The sequence below is a fragment of the Callorhinus ursinus genome, unplaced genomic scaffold (assembly GCF_003265705.2).
Source record: "Callorhinus ursinus isolate GAN/ISIS: 27379988/994484 unplaced genomic scaffold, GSC_fseal_2.0 scaffold12, whole genome shotgun sequence".
NCBI classification, from domain to species: domain Eukaryota; kingdom Metazoa; phylum Chordata; class Mammalia; order Carnivora; family Otariidae; genus Callorhinus; species Callorhinus ursinus.
This window is the reverse complement of record NW_027397074.1, coordinates 31,001,748-31,029,600: the sequence shown is the minus strand read 5'-3', so window position 1 is coordinate 31,029,600 and position 27,853 is coordinate 31,001,748. Positions and strand designations below refer to the sequence as shown.

General features: G+C 37.0%; 1 protein-coding gene across 8 annotated transcripts in view; it reads left to right on the top strand.

Moving 5' to 3' along the window:
• Positions 1-27,853, top strand: part of ETV1 (ETS variant transcription factor 1) — a 96,254-nt gene that overhangs the window by 52,699 nt on the left and 15,702 nt on the right. For 6 of the 8 annotated variants that reach the window (XM_025872975.2, XM_025872974.2, XM_073898893.1 and 3 more), the window contains 4 exons: positions 2,558-2,805; positions 20,625-20,693; positions 22,283-22,351; positions 25,617-25,786. In XM_025872975.2, coding sequence (XP_025728760.1) covers positions 2,558-2,805; positions 20,625-20,693; positions 22,283-22,351; positions 25,617-25,786 — 556 coding nt within the window. Of the gene's footprint in view, positions 1-2,557; positions 2,806-20,624; positions 20,694-21,762; positions 21,782-21,841; positions 21,861-22,282; positions 22,352-25,616; positions 25,787-27,853 lie in introns of those variants that run through there. The other 2 variants (XM_073898896.1, XM_073898897.1) reach the window with 2 other exon arrangements.

The window sequence follows — 27,853 nt, the reverse complement described above, 5'->3', positions numbered from 1 at the left end:
CATTCGTGAGCCTCTCCCACTTGCAAGCTTGTGTTGTCGGCTGTTTGTGTGGAGCAGTTCGGGAAGGTGACTGCTGAACAGGCAGAATGCCTGGGTTTCGGTGACCTAACGTGAGAGGCTTTAGCCAAATCCATTTTAGCTTCTCTACTTGAAGTCAAATATTTGAGACTGAGAACAGCCGGCCCGGAACTAGAAGAGGGAAGCTCGGGGTCTTTTCCCACTGCCCCCCACTGAGTTTTGAGGACAGTACCAGCTGGCCAATCCCAGGAAAATCTCGGAAGCCGTATGTTTCTGAGGAGGATTTCTTGGAGGGTTCTAGCCAACCAATGACAGTTCCTCGGTTATAAATGGCAAAATTTGCTCTGGGAACAGATCCTTTCTCCAAATAGCCCCCTCCATCCCGGGCACCCCACCTCACTCTGGGAATGCTTTATGGCCAACTGGGCTGCACCCTGCTTCCTTTCCTCAGGCTCATTCTGTTCCTTGGGCCAGCCCTTTGGCACTTGTCCCTGAACCCACTGTGCAGGAGCCCTGTCTCTCTTTCTCAGTGTTTCCCACCACTTATACACTGTTTTTCTGTATCCAAGAAGCATCAGCGTGCTCTCCTTACGCATTAACTCTTTTCCAGAAGCTACTTGAGTCACTTTACCTTTATCATTGCCAGTGCCTCCTAAGAATGGCACGAGACACTTGTAGCTTCCTGTGAAGGCTGCGTGTTGCATATATATGTGGTCCTCAGCAGGTACCGACGAGAATCGTGTCGACTCGTAAAAACAAATGGTTTGATTCCTTACAAAGCTTTTAGTCTAAGTATTATTAACTTCCTTTTAAGGCTTTCACAAGTGAGCTGGTTTCTTATTTTAACTTCAAGTTACAATTTTCTGATTCACTCCTTGACAGTTCTTAATGATAATTTCTGTTTCTTTTTTTGGCTAATGAAATAAGCAAGAGAAGGGAAATGAATGCAGTGCCAGTCAGCGTGTTTGGCAATATCGGAGTTTCTAAGTTTATTTTCTGCAGGTGTAGGTGGAATTTCAGTGCTTTCTATGGCAGCCAGTAAACTTAGAGTTAAATCGTGGCAGGATAGAGAGGAAGGAGTGTTTGTGGAAATGCTAAAGCGATTTGCTTTGCCCTTCTTTAGCTTTTACCTTATTTTCATTTACCAACCGTTACCAAAATTAAATGTTAACTTTCCAAATTAAAGTCTCCGGAATGCTTTTAGTGTTGGCGGGGGGGGGGGGGTGGTGGTGGGGTGGTCGGTTAATAGGTTTATATTTGCTCATAGAAATGTTGAGTAGGTTATTTTTAAGCACTCTTGGGGCATTTTAGAGTACTTTTGAATCTTTAATTAATCCACATCTTTGTGGTGGGTCAATGATATTATAGATGAGAAACACAGAACCTAACGATTATGTGATTAGCCAATCGTTACACAGCATAACCGAGAAGGAAGAGAGGGACTCGCTGTCGGCCTTCTACTGAGGCCTCAGAAATTCCTCATGACCCCACAGCACAACCTGTCCCCAATCTATTCTGCTCATACATCTTCTTTCCATCAGTATATCTGATGCTCATTTGTATCAATCTGATACTTTGTTTGAAGCTATCGGAAGCTGATGTGTCCTGTACTGCAGTTTGATGGTAGAGAGGTGGTCTTTTAAAAACCAGCCTGGGCTTTAGTCTGTCTAATATTTTCCCATTTTATTTCTCACCGGAATACAATGTTATTTAGAACATTGTTGAAGATTTAAGAGTCCTGCGCATTTGAGAGGAGGGTCATTCCTCTCTTGCTTCCTCAGTAACTGATGGTAAGGGAAGGAAAACTAGTTAATAAGTAGGTTAATAAAAACCTGGTTGATTTTTTTTTTTGGTGTTTGTTGATTAGTGTGGTAACAATTAAGAGGCAGGGGATGTACTTTGGAATCAGATTCTGTTTTTCCTGGTTTATTTTTTCTTGTCTATAATTACTTGAGACTCTCTTAATTTGAAAATTTGGTAAATATTCCAATTTGTTTAGAATTGGGCATTTTAGCTTGTTAGGGGGTGTGTTTTCACAAAATAATACAGTATTCTCCTATCCCTACTCAAAGCACGCCTTTAACTCACTGTGGTGTACCAAAATGGTGCTGCAAGGGACAGTTTATCAAGGAACACAAGTCCTATTGTGATAAAAAAACATGGTACTACTGACCCAGGAAGGAGAAATCCAGTCCTTGTTAAAGATTTGCTCTTCAGGGGTGCCTGGGTGGCTCAGTTGGTTAAGTGTCTGCCTTCAGCTCAGGTCATGATCCCAGGGTCCTAGGGTCAAGCCCCGCATTGAGCTCCCTGCTCAGTGGGGAGTCTGCTTCTCCCTCTGTCCCTCCCCCCAACTCATTTTCTCTCTCCACCCCCCCAGCATAAATAAATAAATAAATAAATAATCTTAAAAAAGCAAAAGATTTGCACTTCGGGTTAATTGGTATCATGCTCATTAACAAAAAAGTTGAATATTGTATCTGTATTTTAAGGAGTATTCCTTGTTAACTTTTTACTTAAAACATGCTCTCCTGTTTCCCAGATTTCGCCGCCAGCTCTCTGAACCCTGTAATTCTTTTCCTCCTCTGCCAACAATGCCAAGGGAAGGCCGTCCTATGTACCAACGGCAGATGTCTGAGCCAAACATCCCCTTCCCACCTCAAGGCTTTAAGCAGGAGTACCATGACCCAGTGTATGAACACAACACCATGGTTGGCGGTGCTGCCGGGCAAAGCTTCCCTCCTCCTCTGATGATTAAACAGGAACCCAGAGACTTTGCATATGATTCAGGTAGGCCCGTGCTTTAAGTTACATTTAAGACATCTTTTCACTTGTTTGTCACTTTGATTAATCTTTGCATCACATGGGGTAGCTCATGACCATTTGGTGTGGAATCTTTCTGATTTTATCCCTTCTTTGAATCTATGTGAAGCTGGACCATCAGATCATTTTGGCTTGAGCTGATGGTTGAAGTAGTGTCTAGAAACGAAACCAGTCCCAAAAAAAGGTGTAATTTGTAAAATTAGGCACACTCTCAGTCCAAGAGTGTAACATTGTAATTCTTTTCTTGATTTGGGGCTTTTTTCCATTTTGCTACTGCAGCATTATTTAATAACAATGCTTCCAGAAAGTAATATTCTTTTGTATTAGCTCATTTAGTGCTTAAAACTGTTTGTTTTTCCCTTTATTGATGGCAAGATTCCACTGGTCCAAAAGTAAGATTCTTACATATTAGAAGAAGAAGAGCAAAAATACAACGTCTGAGTTTCAGAATGGTTTATTCGTAGAGCTCAGCTTTGGTGTCACTGAGCCAGAAAGCCCCGCCCCTCCCAGAGAAGTTTATTAAGATGGAGAAAAAAGGGGGTCTTCTGAAAGTAAGGAAATGTAAATTGGTTACGAGTATTATCACCAACTTCGCCAACATGTGACCTTGAGACTTTAGAAGAATTATGTAACTCCTCTCACTTTCACCCATTACAATCTCAAAATCAGGATGTCTGCTTTTCAGATATCTCAGGAATTTTGAAAGAAAGTATGAAATCAAAGCTAATGCTTATAAGAAGGGTACAATGTTCCTATAAAATGTTATTAACATTATTGTAACATGTGAATAGATGGTTGTGGACTTGGAAATACTTGAAAACAATGTAATTTCCTCTTGTTTAGATGCAACGTTATGGTTGTTCTTTGAGAGGGGACTGTTGCTCCTCTAGGAATAACTGCTGAGTTTTTCTATCAGTTCTAGTTGAGGAAAGAAAATTATCTCTAATTTGACTTTTTAACTTGCATAAAATTACCTGCTTTTTATAAACTGCTCTTGAAGCTCAGCAAAGGGGAGCCCTACAACTCAGAGGAGCCCTACAATTCAGAGTCTCCCTTTGGCCACCCTTCTTCTTTGGGCAAGAGGTTCAAAGGATTGTCAGAGGACTTGCCTACTCGGAGGTCAGACCTCCACCTTTAGAAAGAGCACCAGCTACCAAGGACCCATGAATTCCCTGCCTCACAGGCCCTAAGTCCACTTCCAGAGCCTGAGCAGTTTCATCCCAGGCTTAGTTTTCTGAAGGCAGAGCACATTACTCCTGTGTACACTCCGAGGTCCAAAGAAGTAGCCACCAGGTAGCTATTTGTAGCTGAATGAGGATGGAGCTTGCATGCGCCCCTTTGCCTGTGTGTGAGGCCCCCATGGTATGTGGCACAATGTGGGGTTATGGGGATAGGAAAAGAAGCAGGAAGCAGGGTGAGCCGGGGTCTGAAGACTAGAAGCTGGTTCCCTACCATCCTATTCCAGGGCTAATCTCAGAGATTTCCTCAAATTCTAAATTTGATGTGGCCTTCCATTTGTTGTGAATGGTATATTTTCAAGGCATGGGAGGAGAAAACATTTATTTATCTGTTTGTTGGTTGGTTTACAATTAAAAAAAAATTAAACATATGGCATGAGGGACTTTATTTGAATGCTTGCCTCTCACGCTCTGTAATTTGGAGACTAAGTGTACCTGAAATGTACCGTAGTTTCATGTTTAGAACTTTGTATATTTGTCCATAGTTTCTGTCCATAATTCTGTCCTATTATCTAATAATTTTATAGATGGGATTCATTTTTCTCTATAAATTTCAAATCCTTTTAACTGATCTTCTCTTCCCCCCTCAAACCATATTTTTATTTGCTGCACGGTTTTTTGAAGTCACCATGATTTCAAGAAACTTTACATAGAAAATACATATAAAATAGCCCAAATAATTTGTTCAAAAGGACTTATAGGGCATAACATTTAGAGAGTATCTGTGTGTTCTAGAAATGTTTTTATGTGTATAATTTAGCAAGATTGATATTGAAACCATTTTCTTGATTCTATAGTTAGCTCCATATAGATCTCTTTTCCTCATATTTATGTAACATGTAAAATTACGTATAACATGGTGTTGAGCATAGGTACCTTTTCTTGAGAAGATGCATTATTAGTGGACCATACATAATATGAACTTCAGAATCAGTCACTGTCTGACCCTCAAAAGCACAGATGTAGCCTAAAAAGCATAGGGCATAGCTTAGCTCAGGCTGCTCTAATAAACTACCATCAACCAGGAAGCTTAAACAACACACATTTATTCCTCACAGTTCTGCAAGCTGGGAAGTCCCAAGGTCAAGGTGCCAGCAGATTTCATGCCTGGGAAGGATCCTCTTCCTGCCTTGCAGATGGCCACTTTCTCACTGTGTCCCTTATGTGACAGAGAGTAAGCGAGCTCTGATCCCTCTTCCTCTTCTTCTAAGGGCACTGATTCCATCATGGGGTCCCACCCTCCTGATTTAATCCGACCCTTATTCCCTCTCTTGGGGCCCCATCTCCAAATACGATCACACCGGGCATCAGGGCATCTACAGTGAATTGTGGGGGACATAATCATTCTGTCCATAACTGTCCAGTATCCTATTTTAGAGGGATGTAGGGCATGTCTTCTGTTAAGTGTACCACAATTAAATAATAATAAATAAATAATAAAATACCTTGCAAATGACTTGTAGAATAGTTGTTTAACTTTTGGGAAGCTGTTAATTTAGATTCCTTTCTTCCCTCTAAATTCTATTGCGGATTGCTAAAGAAGTTGTATGGCACCTTTGAATTCTAATTTCAGTATTGCCAATAGGATACAGTTCTATTTTGTTTGAATAGTTAAGTCCTAAAATTGTGTCTTCTGGTTGTGGTCTAAAAAAAAACTTCAGTAACAGTGTGTAACCAGGGCCTGTGAAAAATTAATATGCAAGTATCAAAATGTATTTCCCTGGCCACTAAGTTGCTGCAATTGAGTTGGTTGACATGTCTGTATATGTCATACATTCATACATTGCAATCAACAAGTATGATCTCCAAATATTTTGTTTTGTGGTCATTCGTTTTTTCATTCTTGCTGAGAGCACATTAAATAATCTTTTTAGGGAATCTAATGTACTTATCGCTGGATCATTGATTTCTTGGTTCACTTACTGAGGTTGAGCAAATGGGACATTAGAAAATAGTTTATGTGATTTAAGAACAATGCGGAAACGTTTCATAGTTTACTTAGCATCTGTGATCCAAAGGTTTTCCTTTCAGAAGGCCTCTAGAACTCTTTATTGCTTAATTCAATATAACATAAATGTTGTGAAAATAAAAAGAAGCTTTGTAAGTGAAAAGGCAGCATGATTATGCTCTAATAAAGCCTGACATTAATTATGACATGGGAAATGGAAGGTCTATTAGTTATAATTATAATTACAGGAATGTAATTTCAACTGCCGAGTATTCAAGCTAAAAAAAATGCAAAATATTATGTTAGTTGAGTAGAAATTTTTATTCAGGAGAAGAGGAGAAAACCTGTATCAGAGGACACTTGGAGAAGATAAAAAAAGTGTATTTAGGGACAATTTGGTGACCTCGTAGAGTGTGATCACGATTATATTAGGATATTGAGTTCTAAATAATCACATCTGTTATTATTGTTTTCTTTCTCATCTTCTCTAGCCTAATAATACTGCAGAAAGCAGTACACAGGTTTTTTTGTTAGTTGGTTTGTTTTTCCTGAATCCAACATGATTTTCTCTTTCTTGCCCTAACGGCCAAGTGACTACATTAATTGAATGTGCATTGAATGCTTCCATGGGAGTTCCTTATGCAGTGCCCCACTTTCATAGAATCATAGTTATTTTTATATTTTATATTTCCCATTTTCATGTTTGCATATGAGGTTTTGCAGATTCACGATACCCAAGAAGGCAAATATTTTATATATTCAGAGCAACATATTTCATTGGAGTTGTTTGTGTTAGTTGATTCTTTCTTTCTTTCCCTTCCTTCCCTCCTTCCTTCCTTGTAGTTTACATGGTAGTATTTTTAGGGGGGTGGTGGGAAGATTAAACTAAAGTTTGGTTCAAGAAAATATCAGCACACAATGTTCATACACTGTAATCAGGTCATTTCACCGTGGAAATTATGTTAGGGAATAGAAAGCACAATGAATGTTTTAGTGAGAGAGAAATGTTACAAATATATAGTAACTGAAAGGTAGGATAAGTTATAGCTATCCATTAGAGAAATATTATGCAGCCATTTGAAGTCAGGTTTAAAAAAAAATATTAAAAAAAAATTTAATAAGGGGCACCTGGCTGGTTCAGTTGCTAGTGCTTGTGACTCTTGACCTCAGGGTTGTGAGCTTGAGCCCCATGTTGGGTATAGAGATTACTTAAGAATAAAATCTTTAAAAAAATTTAATGAAATGAAACCTGAGTAAAAAAGAATATTACATATGTAATGTATGGCTCATTCAAAATAAGACCCAATACAGACATACTGTGGCTCTATATGGGTGATGATATTCTAAGCAATTTCTATTTTGTCTGTAAAGTGCTTGGCATTTTAACCATGCTTAGGTACCACTTTTCTAATCAGACAGAATAAGTATTATATTTTAAAATATCAACCCATTTGGAGTTGCAGAAGTGTCCAGTCCTTTAAGTGAAAAGAGTGCTAAGTAAAGGATGATATTATAGTCTCACATGATGCAAAGCTAACTGATTTGCTATTAGTTTGTGTCCAGTAGTGCCTTAGAGGTGGGACCAAAATTATTATGCTACTTGGTGGGTTTCCAGTTCATCCCTGCGTGGTGTTTGCAATCCACAATTAGTGCTTTGTTCCTTTGCATTTTGGGATACACAAAAAATCTCAACCTAAGAGTTGACTGGAGGGGTAGTACATTAATAAGATGTTTTTAGCCCTCAGGGCCTATTCTATTACTCTCCTTAGTTTAAACGATGCCTCCCAGCCAAGAGGTGGAGCAGTTTAAGAGCTGGGGATGGAGAGGAGGAAAGGAGAACTTTCAAGGGCAGGAAGAAAGTTGCTGAAATCAGAAAATGGCAGACAAGGTTTGAGCTTCAGGAGAGGAAGAAGTCAAAGGAGAGGGTAGTGGAGAAAGCTGACATCATGTGTCTCCTGAAGAAAATGTTTTATATATATATTTTATCATGTTCAGTTAGCCACTGTATAGTACATCATTAGTTTTTGGTATAGTGTTCAATGATTCATTAGTTGTTTTATATTTTTTAATGATGTTTTGTAGGGCCACTCTGCTGGTACTGAAGGCCTTCCTTCAGTTTGGAGGCATATAATACATATGGTAGCGAATGTTGTGAATGCTGATTTTAAATTGGGAAATTGACACAAAGAGTTGTTTCACAGAATTAGAAAATTTTAAACTCCTGAAAGCTCTTGGATATTATCTAGTTCACATTCCTTCCCCACGCCTCAGTTGTACAGATAAAATGCCTGAGGCTCATTCCTATTAACTTATCTCCAGGTACACAGGTATTTTGTGAAACAGTTAAAACTGGAACCAAAATTTTCTTAGTTTAGTACACTGTTCACCACTGTCTTTCTACATAGTTGCCCAAAATAAAGTACTTTAGTCCACCATTTCTTACCTATGTTATTGATCCTATACTCTAATTTTTGGATTCAGTTTCTCTGTGGTTTGTCAAAACTCTACCTGATTCAGAGCAATGAAATTATCTGCACTGAGACCTAATGTGTGCTTTTCCTTTACATTAGATGGTCCCCAAATTTTATTCTAATTATTAGGTGTTCACTGTTGTAAGAGAGGAAACTATGGGACCTTCAGTAACATTTAGGATTAAAATGCATTCTGTTTCTTTTTAAAAAAATATAAACATTGTCAATAGTTGAGATTGTCAAAGAAGTAACTTTCCATAATAGGTCTTCTGGAAAAGGCTTAGTAATAATTAGAAGGAAAAGTTAGCTAATTAACAGATCATCCAGCTCTAAAATGCTTGGATTATATATGAACTTTGAGTTTATCTGAGCCTTCTTATTGGGTATCACCCATTCTTTGTTAAAAGTTTTGGTAGCTCAGAGCGCCTGGCTGGCTCAGTCAGTGGAGCATTAAACTCTTGATCATGGGGCTATAAGTTCCAGCCCCATGTTGGGTGTAGAGATTACTTAAAAATAATCTTAAAAAAAATTTTTTTTTGATAGCTCTCAAAGGCTTAGAATTTAACTTGAGCAGTCATTTTCAAACTTTTATCAGCTGAATCCATTTTTTCTCCAGAAGTCTTATGAGGGACTGCATTATATAAAACAGATACAAGGAAAGCTTACATCTGGAAGAATATGGTAGGACTTTTCCATCCTCCATTTTTAAATCCATTCTTCATCCAAGCAACCTTCCCAAGTTCCCCCATATCCTTCTTTGTCACCTTAGGACTTTAGTAAAAGCCAATAGACAAGCCTTCATAAATTTAAAGAAAGATTTTCTGTCTTTAGCATATGAAAAAATTGTATATAGGTAGAGAAATGATGAAATAAATACTGAAAACATATTTACCTCATGTTAAGTATGTGAAAACTAAGAACATATTCAACTCTCAGCTGTCAGAGCTGACAAATATATCTGGTCCTCATATAGGCCCAAGCTGGCACTTTAGACAAAGAGAGTTAAATATAAATCCTCTTGGGTTTCTAAAATGGCAGGGGAGGAAGATTTTTCCATTGTCACTCTTATTCTGTGCTTTTGCTGTGTTGGTGGCTACTCATTTTAGTCAAATCATAGGAAAAGTAGTCAAGTAATTTTTACTTATTTATTTATTTTTTAAAGATTTTATTTATTTGAGAGAGAGACAGAGGGCATGAGAAGGGGGGAGGGTCAGAGGGAGAAGCAGGCTCCCCGATGAGCAGAGAGCCAGACATAGGACTTGATCCTGGGACTCCAGGATCATGACCTGAGCTGAAGGCAGTCGCCTAGCCGACTGAACCACCCAGGCACCCTGGTCAAGTAATTTTTAATGCTGTTTCTAGTAAGCCTTGCTTGGGGTTCCCCTTGCGAAGTTTATAATAAGGTTTTAAAGTTACAGGTTGGAATCAGTGGATGAGAGAGCAAGATGAACGTAATTATTTTCTGCAGCCACATGGAAATATAAATAAATAGTGTTTTATGAGTTTGGAGCAGATTCTTCAGGGCCTCCGTCGATTGATTCCACTGACAGAAAATTTCAAAAAAGTGAAAACAAGAGAACAAAATTCAGAAGACCACAATTACCTAGTAGTTTAGCTCTAAACTATTACCAGAATGAGTGTTACCACTACTACGACTAGAGTAGTATCTCACAAATTTTGTCATCAGTGTTTATTTTTTTTAAATGATTTTTATTATTTATTTACAAGAGGAGATATGTATTTTAGAGAAATTGACCTCATGCATATTTTCTAATAAATCTTCTTACATCTTTTCTGGACAATTGAGTTACACATAAATAAACAACCAAACATATTGTTCAAGAAACACAAGGAATGTAGTGATTACAAAAGGAAACTGTTGAAAAATGCTAATTAAAGTCAGACGGAACAGAGGGAGTAAGAGCTCCTGATACTTACTTTAAACGCCCAGGCTTGCCATAAACCAGCAGGCTTCCTCATCTCCAAAATGGAAGGTCCTATGGCCAATAATGATAATTTTAAAATTTCTAAATATGAAATATTACATTTGAAAATATTCAGCTTAATTTCACCCCTTATTTACATATCGTTGAACCACCTCAAGTAGAAGAAAAAAAATTTAAGGCCTTGAATAAAGAGTGTCGTTTAGGAATTAATAATTCGCTGTATGTTCACTCGTCAGTGGTCTTGCCTCTGTTCCATATTTTCTCTGGCTGGGAGATTGTAGAATTCTTTATTATCTCCCCGCCTGGCTCTGTCAGATATTTCAATTCTGAATTCTAAAATATGTTGGTAACTTTATTCTCTCCTCTTTTATTTGTCAGATATTAGAAATTGGAAGGTACATATTAAATTGTCATGACGCCACAGTAGATAATCCTTCACAGGTTTAAAACCAAAGACTAGGCATCTTTTATGTTTCTCTTCATTCCTTCTTCAACAGGCATGGTAAAAATTTCATGAGAAATTGTGTGGAGATGTATACAGAGATTGTTGACTGCAACTGTTTTCCCGTATGGCTTTAGGCCCCTGGAAGAGAGAAGTGGTTTCTTCCCTCTGGAGTCAAGGACCAAGTTACAGATGGCTGATAAAACCTATTATGTGCTTAACAGTGTTTGGTATACGATTGACTCTTCACAAATCATTCCCATAATTGCTCATAAATAGCTTTTTTCCTTCTAAAACTCTAGATATTTTTAGGCATTACCATCTTTAGTAATTTCCAGTGCAGTGATGATTATGGTTTCATGAACTTTGGCTTTTTGTACCTGATATTTAACACTCCCAAAGGCCAAGCCTTGGCCCTGTTCCATTAGTAAGCATCATTTGCTTATGGCTACATTTTCTCCTAAAACATGGCAGCTCATTGTTTTTTTCCATCCTAACTTTAAAACTATTGCTTAAAGAAATTCAGCTGGAGAATCACTTGGGAATTTAAAGGAATGAGCTATTGATCCTTCAGAAAATGTTAACATTCTGTTTCTCTAACATCCAAAGATAATTTTCTTTTACTCAGCCAGTGATTTGTGGACTAGTGGATCACTTAATCTCTGATTTTTAGGTGCTTCACTTGTGAAAAGTGACAGTGATATCTTCCTAATTGATTTTGTTATTACAGTAGAGGTCAGGGATTGGCCTCACAACGTGACTTTGCTTTTTATTGCCCCGTGTGCCTCATATGGGTTTTCCTCACTTTTCTGAGTTAAAATAGCAAATCTCCCAAAACAGTACTCTGGTCCACTCTATCGCTTTTTCTAAGAAATACTTAAATATGCTCTAAATCTACAGTTACAGTAAGTGGCACTGGCTAGTGATTTGATTTGAGAATTGAGACTATGGTCTGGATTTACTCTTTATGCATTAACACAGGTCAAATGGACAGGGACTGCATTTTAAGTCAGTAATGGAAGGCTGAAGGCTGTCTTAAACCAATCATATCAGTTTTACCCATGACTGATTGATCCCTGGGGGCAGAGCCCTGGAAGCATTTGTCTTACATGAATGGACTCTATAGAGCCTGGAGTTTCATTCATAAAATGGAGACTGAAAGGAAACACACACGCGCGCACACACACACACACATACACACACTGTTACTCTCTGGAATGTCCATTTATACAGAGCTGAAGGGTGTAGTGTTCCATCAGCTGCTGCTTTTGCCAGTTGACTGGAAGTAATGATTAATGCTCATTGGTTCTGCCTGCATGTAACCCAACACTATTTATGGCCTTGCAGTGTTCCTAATGTATAGTGAATGAGAAGACAACATTCTCAAATCAGAAACATAAACAGGAACTGGTGGGTCTGAATTCCATTCAAATATGTCATTTCAGCCACACAGTGTTTGTCTAACTTGGATTTTACAGGCAGGAAAGGGGGAAGGGAGGGATAATCTGCTTGTGACTTGTACTAACAACAAAAAAGGGAATTAAAAGGGGGAGGGGAAGAGGAGTTTTATAGTGTGGGATTTTTAGTTTCTTTTTAAAGAAAACCATCAGGATGTTTAGGCCAGAACTGCTTATTGCAAGTGGACGAAATGAACATACAACTGTTTTTATATGTGCAACCAAGATTTGAAATTAAATGAAACAGTTTAAGGATGCCTATTTGGGTCTGTGTGTGTGTGTGTGTGTGTGTGTGTGTGTGTGTACGGACGTGCGCATGTGCGTACGTGTGTTTCGTGAATGTGAACAAGAGAGGTAAGATAAATATTATTTATTTTTTAAAAAGTACTTGAATATAGATTTTTAATTATAGAATGTGGTTATAGAATTTTTTTTCACTTATAGGATTTGTATACTTAAGTGAGTTACTATTTAATAGTTCAGAGGAAAAGGAAGACTTTTTTTTTCCACAAAATACTTTTACCTAACACATGACTAACTTAATTGAAACGTTTTCAAGGAACTTTTATCACATTAAATAGATGATTGTGGTTTTTGTCATGTGTGTGAGAGAGAATTTTTAGTTAATTGTTTCAAATACCATCTGGAAAATTTTACAAGGAATGATATTCAAAGATAGATGTGAAAAGCAACCAAAACAAAACTGAGAATGACAAGCATGTGTCATTGTGATTTATTTACCATTTTCTTAAATTTAGAGAAGAATCTTGGAATACTCCATCCTGGTGACCCTTCATTTCAGTGTGTGGGCCTCCACTGTGCACTGCTTTACCCGCCTGTTTTTGTTATTCTTAGCAATAAAAAACAAAACCACCCACTTTGTATGACACTGGAAATATTACACTGAATTCTGAGCCCGATGACTATTTCCTCTCTTTGTCACAGCAGACATGTTTTGTTATACCTTTTGTCCTTCATCTCCTCATTTATAAGAAGGGGCACATAATTCCTCTACCTTTCTGTTTTTGTAAGGATTAGATAGGATTATGTTTGTAAAGTTACTCATATCTCTAGTAGTAGGGGTCCAGGCAAGAGTAAGGGATTTCTGTCCGTATGATTTTTATCTTGACTCCTAGAGATTTCCTGAAAACCTGCTAGTCCTTGAGTAAGCCATTATTATTTCTAACGCTTGCAAATACCGTTTTAGGGGCTAGAGGATAAGACAAAGTGAGAGAGATACTCTTCGGTGAATAGAGTCCTATTGTGTAAGACCAACAAGATCTAGTACTATTCTCTCTGCAGCGGAGTGAAGCCATCCTACAGAACTCCATACTAGTATATTCATGTTCGAAGCAAGTAGAATAAATATCTGAATATTGCAGTGATCCAAGGAGGGATGAAAGGGAGAAGACAAAGCAATTCATGATGTGTTTTCTGCACATGATGTAGATTCCAGAAGGGGAATGATTCAGTATGGAAACTCAACCTTAAAACGTTCCCCTCTTCAGAATTCTCGTGTGGCCCTGTTTTAGCAGCTAATGGCATCTTTTCTTGTGTTTTCTTTTAAACTTTTGTAAACTGTCAGAGTACAATACTATCTAATAAACAGTCAAGGTTACAGTTGTACTTATATTTCCTATCACTTCAATTTTATTTTTGACTCTAACTTAATAAAACTTCACAGGCTTGTAAAACTTGTAAAGTTGTCAGCCTACCAGATCATATAAGCTAAACCTGAATCTGGTCATTATTTGTGTAGGATACTGTTTCCCCCCAAAACCCACACGCTTACAAGAGAAGTTTGTTGTCTCATAGCAATACTATTCTATACTGTTACTTCATGTTACATAGCCTTTATGTTTTAAAAAGTACCTGAATGCAGATAACAACATTACTTTTTTTTTTTTGATATCTTGCAAACACTACACTATAAAGACTAACGTGGTGCTCTTTCTGTCCTCAAAATCTATCAACAGTAGAGTCTATCTCTGAGCTGTAGTGGAAGAGAATATCTCTGCAGATTTTACATTATTTATATTCACAGTTTACTAAAAATCCTAATGGAAAAGATCCCATCTAAGTGTGAATGAGGTCATACTAACTTCATCATTCTCTTAAGATTTCATCCAAGTCCAACTATTTTGCTTTTTTTATATGAGGTTCAGTGACTAAGATGTTATTACATCCATGTGGAGCTTTTGTGACTGATGACAAACAGGTCTTAAAAAACTTCATTTTTGTGCCACCCCACTGGCCTTCTTTCTCAAGTGAATTCAGACATACTTATGCTGGGCCTTATTTATAGAGTTAATTACTTTTAGATTTGTTCGCTCATAGAGAGATCACATGGGTGTAAACAAAAATTCCTTCCCCTTAACATCCTTTTCAGAAAACTTTATAAAATATAATTTTCTCGATTAGCTACGTGAAATCTCTTCATGCGGCAAGTGGAAACGCATAGTAAAACGATGCTACACTAGACTGTATGTGAATGCATTTGCATTTAACTACATCTTCACAAAGCTCTTGTTATTTATGCACTCTAGAAAAGCTTTGGATTTTAAACACTGTGCCAGGAAATGGGAAGAAACAAACAAAACAGTAAAACATGAAGTTTAAGATGGATAAAACTTGGGCAAGATATGTCATAAAACTCCTCTTTTTTTATCTTTTTTTTTTTTAACATATAATGTTTTAAAAGCTCCTCTTTCTTGAATGAGAATAGTGTCATTAGTTCTTGGTACAACTCAATATTCCCTAAGATAATAGATACATGTCTTTGAAAAACTTGTTTAGACTCCTCTGTGTGCATTGAATTACACACACATGCACACATTTTCCACAAAGTATCTGATAATTTCAGATGTATGTCTACACACATATTTTAGCCCTGGACATTTAATGTGCCAAGTTTTCCACCATCATCAATGTATGACACATAAGTTTAGGTAGCTGTGATTTTGTTCCCATTACCTCCTCGAGGAGTTGGTCAAGTGTATAGAAAATCCATCTTTCTCCATTGCATGCTCATATGAAGGCAAGATCATGTTAAAATACAACACTGGACTTATTCCTCTTTTATAGGGATTTCTCATTTACTCTCAGAGACTTGAATGCCTAATTAAGCTATCACACATTATTGCTAGAAGCATTTAACCAAAAGCATCCAGTGAAAGAGAGGCATTTTCCCCAAATCAGCACTGTATTTCCCAATATGGCTTTAAGATGCAAGAGACAGAAAACTCAACTCTTTAGTTTCATACCTGACTATCTTAATTTAAAGGCAATTTTAATGGTGTTACTAAAGGTGAAGACTAATCAAATCAGATAGTTTGAGGTGTTAGTTTACTGTTCTTCTTAAGTGCCCCTGCATTAACTAGTGCATTAAAATGACAACAGTGCTTTGCTGCTTTGAATTTTTGTAGCATATTAGATCAGCTAACCATCCCCCAAATTCATGTGTGACAAATTACAGGCAGTTTAGTTTCAGCAAGCTGACTGGGCCCATGCTAAGTGTCCTATTGTAGTGCTTTTTGATCCATACATTTCAAAATAATATAAAATCCTTTGTCTTAAATTTACATAATTCAATATATAGATTGAATTTAAAACTTTTTATTTGAAAAAAACAGAACACGAGTGGAGGGGAGGGGCAGAGCAAGAGGGGCAAGTGGACTCCTCGCTGAGCACAGGACTCTCTGGGGGCTCAAGGTGGGACTCCACATGGGGCTCCACACCGGGTTCCATCCCAGGACCGTTGGAATCATGACCTGAGCCAAAGTCAGACACTTAACCGACTGAGCCACCCAGGCACCCCTGAATTAAAAACTTTTTAAACCAAAGTCATTTAGCAGCAAACCTCAGGGCATAACATTGTAAAAAGAAGCTCAAAAGAGGTACCTCCAAATATTTTGAAAATGTAATAGAGATTCTCACTTAAACCTGATAAATCATAAATTTGTAATGAATTTTAAATCAGTATGTTTTAAATATCACAGGTTCATCCTTCTCACTAAGTAATTGTTTTAAGAACAGCAAATTAAGATATAAAAATGTAAATACATAATTATTTTTAGTTTTAAGTACTGTGGTTCACTCACTTTAAACACTCATGAGGGACACTTAAAAATAGTTTCTGTTGTTAACGATAAGCACGTATCTTGAATCCTCACTGTTGGCACTAAGTGAAATGTTGCCCATAGGGTTCCTCTCCACAACCCTTTGAAGGATATCACGTATTATTCCCATTTTACAGATGTGGAAGTTGAGAGCTGAGGATGTGAAAAAACTAACAAAATGTCATACTCCCACAAAATACCAGAACTGAGGTTCAAAGTCAGGTCTGTTAGAAGACAAGGAGCACATTTGTAATCACAGTGCTGTGCTCATGGCCCTAACGTCACAAGCTACGGACACACAATAGAGCAGAATAAATACACTGTCCTAGTAACATTTGTGCGGTAGTTAAACAGCAGTTCGTTATTGTTGCTGAATTTTGGGAGCTTTATTCCATGAAAACATATGAATGCATATGTATGCAAGGCCTCCATTTCCTACCACAGAACGTTTGCCTTTGAAGTCCCCGCTTAGCTAGTTTGGTTCTTAGTTGAGCATTTAGCAAAAGTTAAAATGTAATGCCAAACTTCATTGGTTGGATTTTTTATTAGATAAGGTAGAAATGAAAGCAGCAGGCAATTTAATTAGCAGTAATTTTTCTGGGCAAGTCATTACTTTGATGAACTTCAGAGCAATGTTTATGGCTCCTAATTAACCATGTTAGTCATTTGATTGAATAATCACTTTGGAAATGTTTCTACAATTTGATTAGAGTCTGACCCACTCTGATAGTCATAAATTAACTGATACCACTTTAGGATAACATGACTTTAGTTACTTGAGGGGAATAAACTCCTCTTAGTCATATTTTTTCAGGCTTCTCTGGACTCTATAAGGGATACCGATTTTAAGGATAGACTGGATTTAAACAACGCTCGCCAAGTGTCTCAATTTCAAGAGCTGATGTTAATTTTATTTACTCTGGAGTATAATCAATAGTATTAAGGATGGCAAAGACACAATTATATTCTTATGTATGTATTTTTTTTTTTCCCCTAAATTGCCATTCATGGCTTTTCTTAGAACTTAGATGACAAGTTTGGTCTCTGGAACTGTAATGGAGGTACTGTCTTTAACCTTATTATAAATCATTAATTTATTATGAATTTTAAATCAGTATACTTTATTTTTTTAAAGATTTTATTTAGTCATTTGACAGAGAGAGACACAGCAAGAGAGGGAACACAAGCAGGGGGAGGGGGAGAGGGAGAAGCAGGCTTCCCGCAGAGCAGGAGCCTGATGTGGGCCTCGATCCCAGGACCCTGAGATCATGGTCTGGCCAAAGGCGGACGCTTAATGACTGAGCCACCCAGGTGGCCCTAAATCAGTGTACTTTAAATGTCATCTTGATAAATAGAATTTATGAAAAAATATTACAGAATTAGCACAAGAAATAACAAATCAGCAAGGTCTGTAGAGACGTGGGAATTAGTGAAATGATCATCACATTCTATCTTTGATGTCACATGCCCAGGATCATGCTTATTTTGTATTACGTTACAGCACTTTTATAAGATGTTCCTTCATCTTTGACTCATGCGTTTCTTATAAATGCTTGGATTTCCTCTCCTCCTCTTTTTGTCCCCCTCTGGGGAGGAAAGACTGCATTTAGTCACACTTACATATAATAGAGTTTAATCTATAGGTTTTCCTCTAGCTGCCTCGAGAGCAGCCTACAGCCATACCCCAGCTGGGCAGCAGTCAGTAAAAGTGTTTTGTGGCAGGCTGTCAACATTGCTACAACAAAATTCTTACCTCTAAACAGCTGCTGAACTGATAGCGGAGTCATTAACACTGTCCCTCCTAGGCCCAGCTGCTTTGAGGGTCCTATGCCTGGCGATAAATCAACATAACATTAAAAATTAATTTGAAGTACCACTGGTTAAAAAAGTATGGATAAAATGGACTGCTAGCTCTTTGGTAACCCAGAAGTTCAACTACTCTGCAACCCCATTATAAGTTTCCTGATATCAGGAAACAAGATAAACTCTGCCTTTCGCAGGGTCAGAATTACATACTAGATCGTATGTTATATAAAGAAAGCATGGTGTTCTAAAATGTTTGATAAAGAGTTTTATATTGTTTTCAACTCATAAGCTTGTTGATTTCTACATACTTTTTAAGTGTTACCACTATTACGAATTGCCATTAAGATAGTTTTGACTAAAACCACGTAAACTTTTTTCTGTGAAAAATTATCTCATATTTTGGTTGACACTAATCACCAGGCAATTTTTTTTTTAAATCAGATAGACTTTAAAAATGGAACATTCCAGACCAAGAAAGAACGACCTCTAGGCCAAATAAATAGTGCTAATTATCTGTTATAACATGAAAGTCTGTGGATGGATAGTTAAGAAGAGATGAGGGTCTTTAGCTCCCAATTCATTTATATGTTCTTTATTCCTTGTTCAGAAATCATGTACTTGCTACAAGTGGTGGAATGGAGGACATACTCTTATATTAAATAGGACATTTGTCCTATGTATTTTATAAGTTTATTTTTGTATGTGTTGAAAGTTTCAAAAACTTGAGGATACATGCAGATGATAGAATTAATTTAGTCACATATATTTAAACATTCCTGTAGAATCTGTATATGTTATGTACAGGCTTGGGCCCAGGTTCATGAGACCTAAAATATAAAATTTGGGGAACCTTCTGAAAGAAAAAGAAAAAGCAACAGCATCTACAAAATGAGTTGCAGGGCATTGGAAGGGATTCCTGTAAATGGAGGGTCCTTCCTGAAGCTACAACTTCATTGGTTTCACCAGAAATCAACCTCTGGTCATGTGAGTGACATTCTATTCAGAATCAAAGAACTTGAGCCTGTAATAGACTTTATTTATTTATTTATTTATTTATTTATTTATTTATTTATTTTTAAAGATTTTATCTATTTATTTGACAGAGAGATAGTGAGAGCAGGAACACAAGCAGGGGGAGTGGGAGAGGGAGAAGCAGACTCCCCACCAAGCAGGGAGCCCGATGTGGGGCTCGATCCTAGTACCCTGGTATCATGACCTGAGCCGAAGGCAGACGCTTAATGACTGAGGCACCCAGGCGCCCTGACTGTAATAGACTTTAGATAATATCTGATCCAGCCCTTTATTTTATATAAGCTTAGATATAGAATGACTTATCTAAAGTCATTTAGCTTTATTAGAAGTAAGTTAAGAACTCGAATTTTAATCTTTTGTCTCCTAATCCATATGTCTGTCCTTTCCCCTATACCTACGCTACTAAACATGTTAAATACACAGCCATCACTATGACTCAAGTTTAACCATTAACCAAGTTTATTTTCTCAGTGATGAGTTAACTTGGTCAGGTAGGCAAGGCCTCACTCCTAGCGTCATAATGGTGTTTGCTATGAAATTGTTGGATTTCTGTTTTATAGCTGCATTTGTTTTGAATATTACCTGTGTGCTTAACAAAATAAAAAGGCAGTCATACTTTTTATCTGGGGGTGAAAAATAGCAGTCACCTTAAAAGACTAGAGTAATTTTAAGAGATGTGGCAGTTTTGTCTTTTTGTAATAATTTCTAACAGTGTTCCTGAAATAAACCATGACTGAGTCTTTGTTGATCTTTGCTTTGAATACCATGGGATATACAAATTTATCCCACAAATGCCCCAAATGTATCTTTACTCATGACCCCATTTGTTCCAAGGGCACTCTCACATTCATGTGGGGCTGCAGGCGAACCACCCTTTAGTAAACGTGGGGAAAACTTTGAATTTACATGCCTGTTGAAGAGAATCCGTGTCTGCCATGATATGCTTCTCATTTTTGCATTCCTTTTTTTTTTTAAGATTTATTTATTTATTTTAGAGAGAGAGAGAGCAACCTGGGGGAGGAGCAGAGGTACAGAGAGAGAATCTCAAGCAGACTCCCTGCTGAGCTTGGAGCCCAACGCGGGGCTCCATCTCACAACCCTGAGATCATAACCTGAGCCGAAATCAAGAGTTGGACGTGTAAACCAACTGAGCCACTGAGGTGCCCCTCATTTTCCCATTTCCTGTGTGGGCCCTGTCTGAAATGTTATCTACCCATTGAGAAGCTCCCCTCAGGGAGACTCATGTCAGTTCCTATCTGCACTCTGTTGGTAACAGCACATTTTCAGCTCCAAACTTCTCTTTGACTGATGTTTTTTTCTTCTTTCAGAAGTGCCTAGCTGCCACTCCATTTATATGAGGCAAGAAGGCTTCCTGGCTCATCCCAGCAGAACAGAAGTTAAGTTTTCTATTATTGAAATTCTTTGTGAATACAGTCAAAATTATCAGAGGTACCAAAGATGCAGTCATTTGATTAATCATTATATTTTATGGAAAAAATCACTTATGTTCCCTAAACCACTATTTTAAAACTTAATCTTTTTAAAGTAAAAGGAAGATGTTTCAGGTCATGTTATCTTGAATTTGGTTAAGAGTCATGTGCCCATAAACAGCTGAAAAGTGAATTTCTGTATTCTTTTTTTTTGTCAACAACCACATCCTTTAAAAACAGAACATGTGCTTTATAGATTAGCCTTCCTTACTACTCTCTACTGAAATTTATCTTTGAGGAATTTCAGTTTTGCTCTAAGAGCTAAGTCTGTGTTTTGAAATAAAAGAGAGTAGATTTAAATATACTTGCCTTTGTATATCCTGGATTTTTCATTTTTAGACAAGTAATTGTTAAGAATGGAATTTCACATAAGAGGCCTACAGAAGGGAGTTTTTATTGTGGATGTGTTCATGGTAACCATGGTGGGAAAGCTTTCATCTAATGGACTTTGATACCTGCAAAGTAATGGATAACAAAGGATCTTCTCTGGATACATTCCCTATTAAAGTGTTTCTGGAAATATGTGCATGATTCATGACATAAACGTTCTGTTTCCTCGGTAAGATGGCATAGGTTCATCTTCTTTAGGTTAGGTCTAATACTGGTTGTTTGGTATAAGTGATACTGATAGAAGTAAATGCTTAATTTGAAGAAGAGTATAATAAGCTGGTAAATCCAAAATATTTGGGACCAAAAATTTAGCAGAAATGCAGTGTAATTATTGTCACTGCTATTGTTATTATTATGTACTCACTGTAGAGACCAGTACATCTGAGAAAGAAAACTGTGACTAAAGTATATGAAATTTCTTCCTGGTAATTAAAGATGATGATTCAGTGAAGGTCACAGTCAAGGATATATGGGGGAGAAAATGATTGCTAAAAGCCTTTGATTTAGTTTGCATTTTTTCTGTGGACTTAGTTTTGTTACAGGAAAAAAGGAAAGTTAAAAAAGAAAATTAAAACTGTCTTGGCTGTTGAAGATGAAAACATGAGGTTAGCCCAGCTAAATATTTCTCCGGGGAAGTAAGAGGTAAACTGAATGTGTTTCAGTTTATCAGGGTAATTGTGCAAGGTAAATATAAGTAACTCGTCTTGATTTTCCTCTTGTCTCATGAATAACAAAACTTGGAAGAAAATGAAAAAGATGATATCTTGTAATTTCTAGGTTTGGCAGGGTTTACCTGCTTTGTGCTTGGGGTAGTAATAATATAAATATCTACTTGTCATATATCACTGTGCACTAGGTACTGTTCTAAACTTGCTGTATTAAATCAGTTAATTCCAGAACAACCCCTTTAAGACAGGTGATTCATTATTCCCATTTTATAGGTGAGGAAACAGAGACACAGAGGCTGAATAGTGTGTCTAAGATCATGGAGCTAAAAAATGGCAAAGTCCTTTTCTACCCCAGTTTTTGTGGTTAATGGCTGTATTTTAAATTGCTTGTGAGCTTCATTTGTATCATGAATAAATGTATCCTATTTCCTCCCACAGGCTGTATGTTTGAGAAGGGCCCCAGGCAGTTTTACGATGACACCTGTGTTGTCCCGGAGAAATTCGATGGTAGGTTTCTCATTGTGCTTCAGGTTCCATTTTTTTAAGAGGGAGTGGAGAGATCACCCTTGACTCTCCTGAAAACAGTTGACATCCCTACTTAAAGATTTCCATGCACATCATTTATGATGCATTCAACTCTTGCTAAACTTTACCTTTTATAAATTCTCTCTTCCTTCCCCTATTTAGAAGCTTTTTCTTTTGTCCTATGAGAGATCTCATTTTTAAAGATATAACCAGAGACTATCATTCTTGCTGAGCTTTGTGTAGAGTACGAGGGGTCTTTCCATTGCCCTGCTGAGCACATGCAGCTTGTTGTTCGAGATTTATTGAAAGCTGATCCCATAATTAACAAAGCAGAACAGAAAGCATGCTACTGTGGATGCACAGATGACTAATGCAGCCTCTTTCCTTTTATTGTTCATGAAAAGATGCATTATGGAACACAGGAACAACATAGCTGCCCATTTAGTTAGTGATTGTTAGTCGTTCTTTTTTTGTTTTTCCTTTTTTTTTCCCCTGGGAAGATGTTCATTACTAATGTGCAATTACTTTGTAATTGCTTAAGATGGAGTTAGGAAAGCATTACCTTTTTAATATCACTCTCTATTGCAGTGAAAAGGTCCCAGATTTTAGAAAAGAGTGTCAAGTTAGAATTTTTTTTTTTTTTCTTGACAAAGGTGGCAGAAGTCAGCATCTACGAGGAAGCTTGGGGAAAAGTGAACAGTTAGTTGATTTAGTGGTTCTTCAGAGTGGGCTCCGTATTTCCTGCTTTGATTGTTTAACAGGAAATGAGCAGGGACCCTCTGATTAGCTGATTGCACAAACTTTGGGGATCATGGCTGTAATGACTTGGTAGCTCTCAGAAGTTTTTAATTGTCATTATTTAAACAGCAAAGTGCATGCTCAGATTGCTTCTCCATCTCTAATTAGTTTCTTGAAGACTACTTTCTTCCTGAGGTTTTTGCTACTCTGGTCCTTCTCAGAAAGAATGATAATTTGGGGAAGATCTGTTTCCTTAGTCTTCCTTTAAATGGCTACATTCACTCAAGGTCACAGGGTTAAGCTCCCGTAGGGGTCACTTTTTTGGCCTTATTCTAAATAGCTGTTAGTTTTAAGCTTCGAGCTTTAGTGTGGTATGTGCTAGTTAGCATCATTAACAGCATCACAGTTCTTAAAACACAGCCTTTTCTCTTAAGACAAAGCATAAAGCCTTTACTTTTTGGAATGACCTCCATCGGTTTTTTTGTTTTGTTTTGTTTTTCATTCTTAGTGAGCTTAACATTTTAAGAAATCTTGATTACCAGTATGGGCATTTAAGGAAATAAAAAGAGCTCAAAACTACAAGTGGGATTATGATATAATCTAACAGGCCTAAGTCACACTAATGTTTAGAGAAACAATCTGTCTTGATTATTTATTCCCTTTGACTTTTAAATATTCTTCAACTTTGTACTAAGAAAATGTTTTTTGGAAGATAGTTTTATATTTGATAAGGACTAGAGAACAAGGGAATAGAAAAGCCAAAATTTATTTTTTCATTGACAAGGCTAGAATAGTCCGTCACATTTATAGGCAGAAGCAATCTAGAGATTATAAAATTTGACAGTGTTTCACTCTCTCTGCATAATTGCTGTTACCCCCATGAAAAAATTTGTCTCAGAAGGAAAAACTGAAATAAATAAAACTGTCATTGAAATCAATATGAAGAGACACTTCTGTATTATCTAGCTTAGACCAAAATGACATAATGATTTCTTGCAGCTATTGACTGAATGATTTTATTTTGGTTGTGGTTTTTAAAGTGTTGTTCTTTTTGTAATTATTTTAAGAGGTGTATGTCTGTCTGTTAACCAAAAGAAAGTTTTAAGAAGCTTCTGATCTGGTCTGTTTTATAATTCACACTTACTGTGAATAGATTGGCTTGAATATATTCTGTCTGAATTATTTCTATAGTGGAGAAGAGAAATTCATGCATTAACAATGAATGATATGTTTGTAGGGCCCTAGACACTCAATCCCCAGTGTGACCAATTCCGCATATTTTTGGGGATGGTTGACTGGAGGTAGATGTAAATAATCAGGAGTTATGACTGAATTTTTGTTTGTTTGTTAAAAACAAGGTACCTGACCAGATTTATACCAGAAGAATTACAACACTAACACCCTTATTGCCGTAATCTACTTAATACTACTGGTTTTTATACTATATGTAGATAACAAATAAATGTAACACAAACCAGCCTTTCTTGATTAAAAAGATAGATTTACAGAAAGCTCCTGTATATGTGTTTTTAGATTGCACTTTTAGAAAAAGACTAGCAAGCTAAATTCACGTGACTGAAATGCAAACAAGGGATAAAGAAAAATGAAGGAGTTTTTATTTGCTGCCGGTTAAGAAAGTGGTAGTGCCAGTATGAAGGTGTGGGAAAAAGGTGGGCTGATGATAATCTGATATGCCCTGATTTACCTGTGTGATTTTCCTAATTTACATAAAGTACAGATGACTTAACTCAGAATTTAAGAATTAAATTTCCTTTGAGATGGGACGCCTGGGTGGTTCCATTGGTTGAGTGTCCAACTCCTGATTTTGGCTCAGGTCATGAGCTCAGGGTCATGGGATCGAGTCCCACATCAGGCTCAGTGCGAGTCTGTGTGGGATTCTCTCCCTTTCCCTCTGCCTCTCCCCCTCCTCTCTCTCTCTCAAATAAGTAAATAAATCTGTAAAAATAAGTAAGTAAATAAATAAAAGTAAATTTGCTTTGAAATATTTGCATTATAATTTGCAAATTTTTTCATGTACTGACCAATGAAGTATTACAAGGTTAGTTTGCAGAATTTGTACAAATAAAATGTCCAGAGCTTAAAATCAATTACTCCCTTTTCCATGTTGCTTAGAGCCATGAATAATGTCATTAACAATAAAAGCAAGAAGTGTGATTGGATGGTATGGTTTTTAAATAAATGAGTGAAAACAAAGATAGTTATACAAAATTTTAATAAGCAAATGACATTCGTGGATTTATTCTACACCCGTTCGCATTTATTTTGACCCTTATATGTTAGATATAGTTGCCTGTAAGTTTGTACAGGTTCTTGGTTTACATTAAAGCCTTTAACTGTTTTAAAGCCCTATTTAAAGTGGTAACGTTATATTTTATAGAAACCCGTAAAGTGGTTGTGGCTGAACCATTTTCATGATTGCTTTAATGTAAATTTTATGTAAATGTTGTAATATTGCTAATAATAGAAACTTTAACATTTTTAAATTTAGGAGACATCAAACAGGAGCCAGGAATGTATCGGGAAGGACCCACATACCAGCGGCGGGGATCACTTCAGCTCTGGCAGTTTTTGGTAGCTCTTCTGGATGACCCTTCTAATTCTCATTTCATTGCGTGGACTGGGCGAGGCATGGAATTTAAACTGATTGAGCCTGAAGAGGTGGGTTTAGTAGTTTTTTGTTAGGAAAATTGGATACATTACAATATAAAGAAACAAATATTGATTAATATGCTAAAAATATATTTTTTTTAATTTTAAAACTTTAGGGAAACCTGAATTAGAAAGTGGGCAAAGGGGAAAAAAAAAGTCTACATTTAAAATAAGAAATGAATATGACCCTCGTGCACATGCAGATGGAGTGTTTTCCTGAAAAACTTCTCAGATCAATTTTTATTCTCCTCAGGTCTGGCTTTAGGCTTAAAACTACTATTATTATTACAGCATAACCCACCGATAGCATTTTGGACTTTTACAGAAAGGTGACTTTTATATAAAATATTTGTATCTTACTAAAGGTGCTTTCTCAGCTACTATTAAAATCGACTTTAGTTTGCATTAGTCAAGAAAGCAATGGATAGCTTTTTTTTTTTTTTTAAGATTTTATTTATTTATTTATCTGAGAGAGAGAGAAAGAAAGAGTGCGCATAAACAGGGGGAGTGGCAGGCAGAGGGAGAAGCAGGCTCCCGGCTGAGCAAGGAGCCCAATGCGGGACTTGATCCCTGGACCCTGAGATCATGACCTGAGCTGAAGGCAGACGTTTAACCAACGGAGCCACCCAGGTGTCCCTGGATGACTTGCAATTAACATGCCTATGCCTGCTTATATTGGCTGTAGGGTCTAAACGCCTCAAAAACGTGTAAAATCTAGGAAGATATCCAGCTATTTTGAACCCAAAGTGATTAGTTTAGATTAGTATAGACTGGACATCTACAACCGAGGCTAATGGGCCCATACATCTTAAATTTTCTGCCCTCTGAAACCATATATTCATTCATAATCAGATAACATGTCCTTGTTTGATATCCAGAAAATAAGTCATCTTCCTTATTTAAGAGATGGTCTGATTCAAATTTGTATTAAAAGAAGTTTGAAATAAGAGGAGCTGGTTAGCATAATTATGTCTACTTCAGATTATATCAATACACTAGTAGTCTAGAGGGTTAGCTTTGCATCTCCATTGCGCTAATGAAACACATGCACAGAGGGCTCGATATCAGAATTTGAAAATACCCATCATCTAGTATGGGCTAAGTATTTGGGTATTTGAATTTCATAGTGTGTCTGAGCCTTAATTTGCCTGTCAAAGGAAATTCATTTTTATGCAGATGTGCTTAAATGATGTAAGTGAAAGACCCATAAAAATGTGAAGCACTAACAAAGGGAGACTGGAAACACTTAAAGTAACTTGCAAGCCCTTTAACGTAATGGGAGTGTGTGCTCTTCACCTCATCACACATGTTAATAATCACTGCAAGAGTTGGTTCATCCTAGAACTGAGTACATTCAACAGGAATTTATATCAGTTATTTCCCTTTACCTACGACTAAAATGAAGTGAGCAGAAACAGAACTTTTTATTTTTGCCATATATTTGTTAAGGTGGAAAAATTACTGAATTATGTTGGTCACTATTGATCTCAGAAGAATAAAATCCTTATGAATGTAATTAAGTTCTTTATTTAGCAATTGTTGACTTTCATGATGTTCAGGTTGAATAAGTAGAATAGAAGACTTGAACAGATGACCATTAACTTCATCAGATTCTGAATTTCTGGGATTTTTAAATGCAGGAAAGACGTACCGTTACCTCTGTTCAGTACAACAAACATTTAGATACCTTTTCTGTGGAAGACTCATAAAGTAAAAAACAGCCAGGTGATTGAGAGTCAGTAGACCATTTCCAAAGAGTAACTAACTCAGTGGTAGTTGTTCAGTAAGTACTAAGGCTCCTAAGGCTTTTGTTCACAATGAAACATCACATTTCTGATTCCTCTTTGCTCACTGTTGCAGTTGCTTCCATTAGGCAATGGCTGTGCCATTTAAATTTATTCTTTGGAAAGTCTTTGTGCAATTTCTTTAGCCTCTGTGGCCCACAGTCGCCCTCCTCCTTATACCACACAGGAACTTTTTGAGGGTCTCTCTCAGCATGGCTCCTGGAAGGTGCCTCTGAAGCCATTCTTGTAGGAGATACTCCTTGGTTCATTTCTTTCTATTTCATTTTGCAGT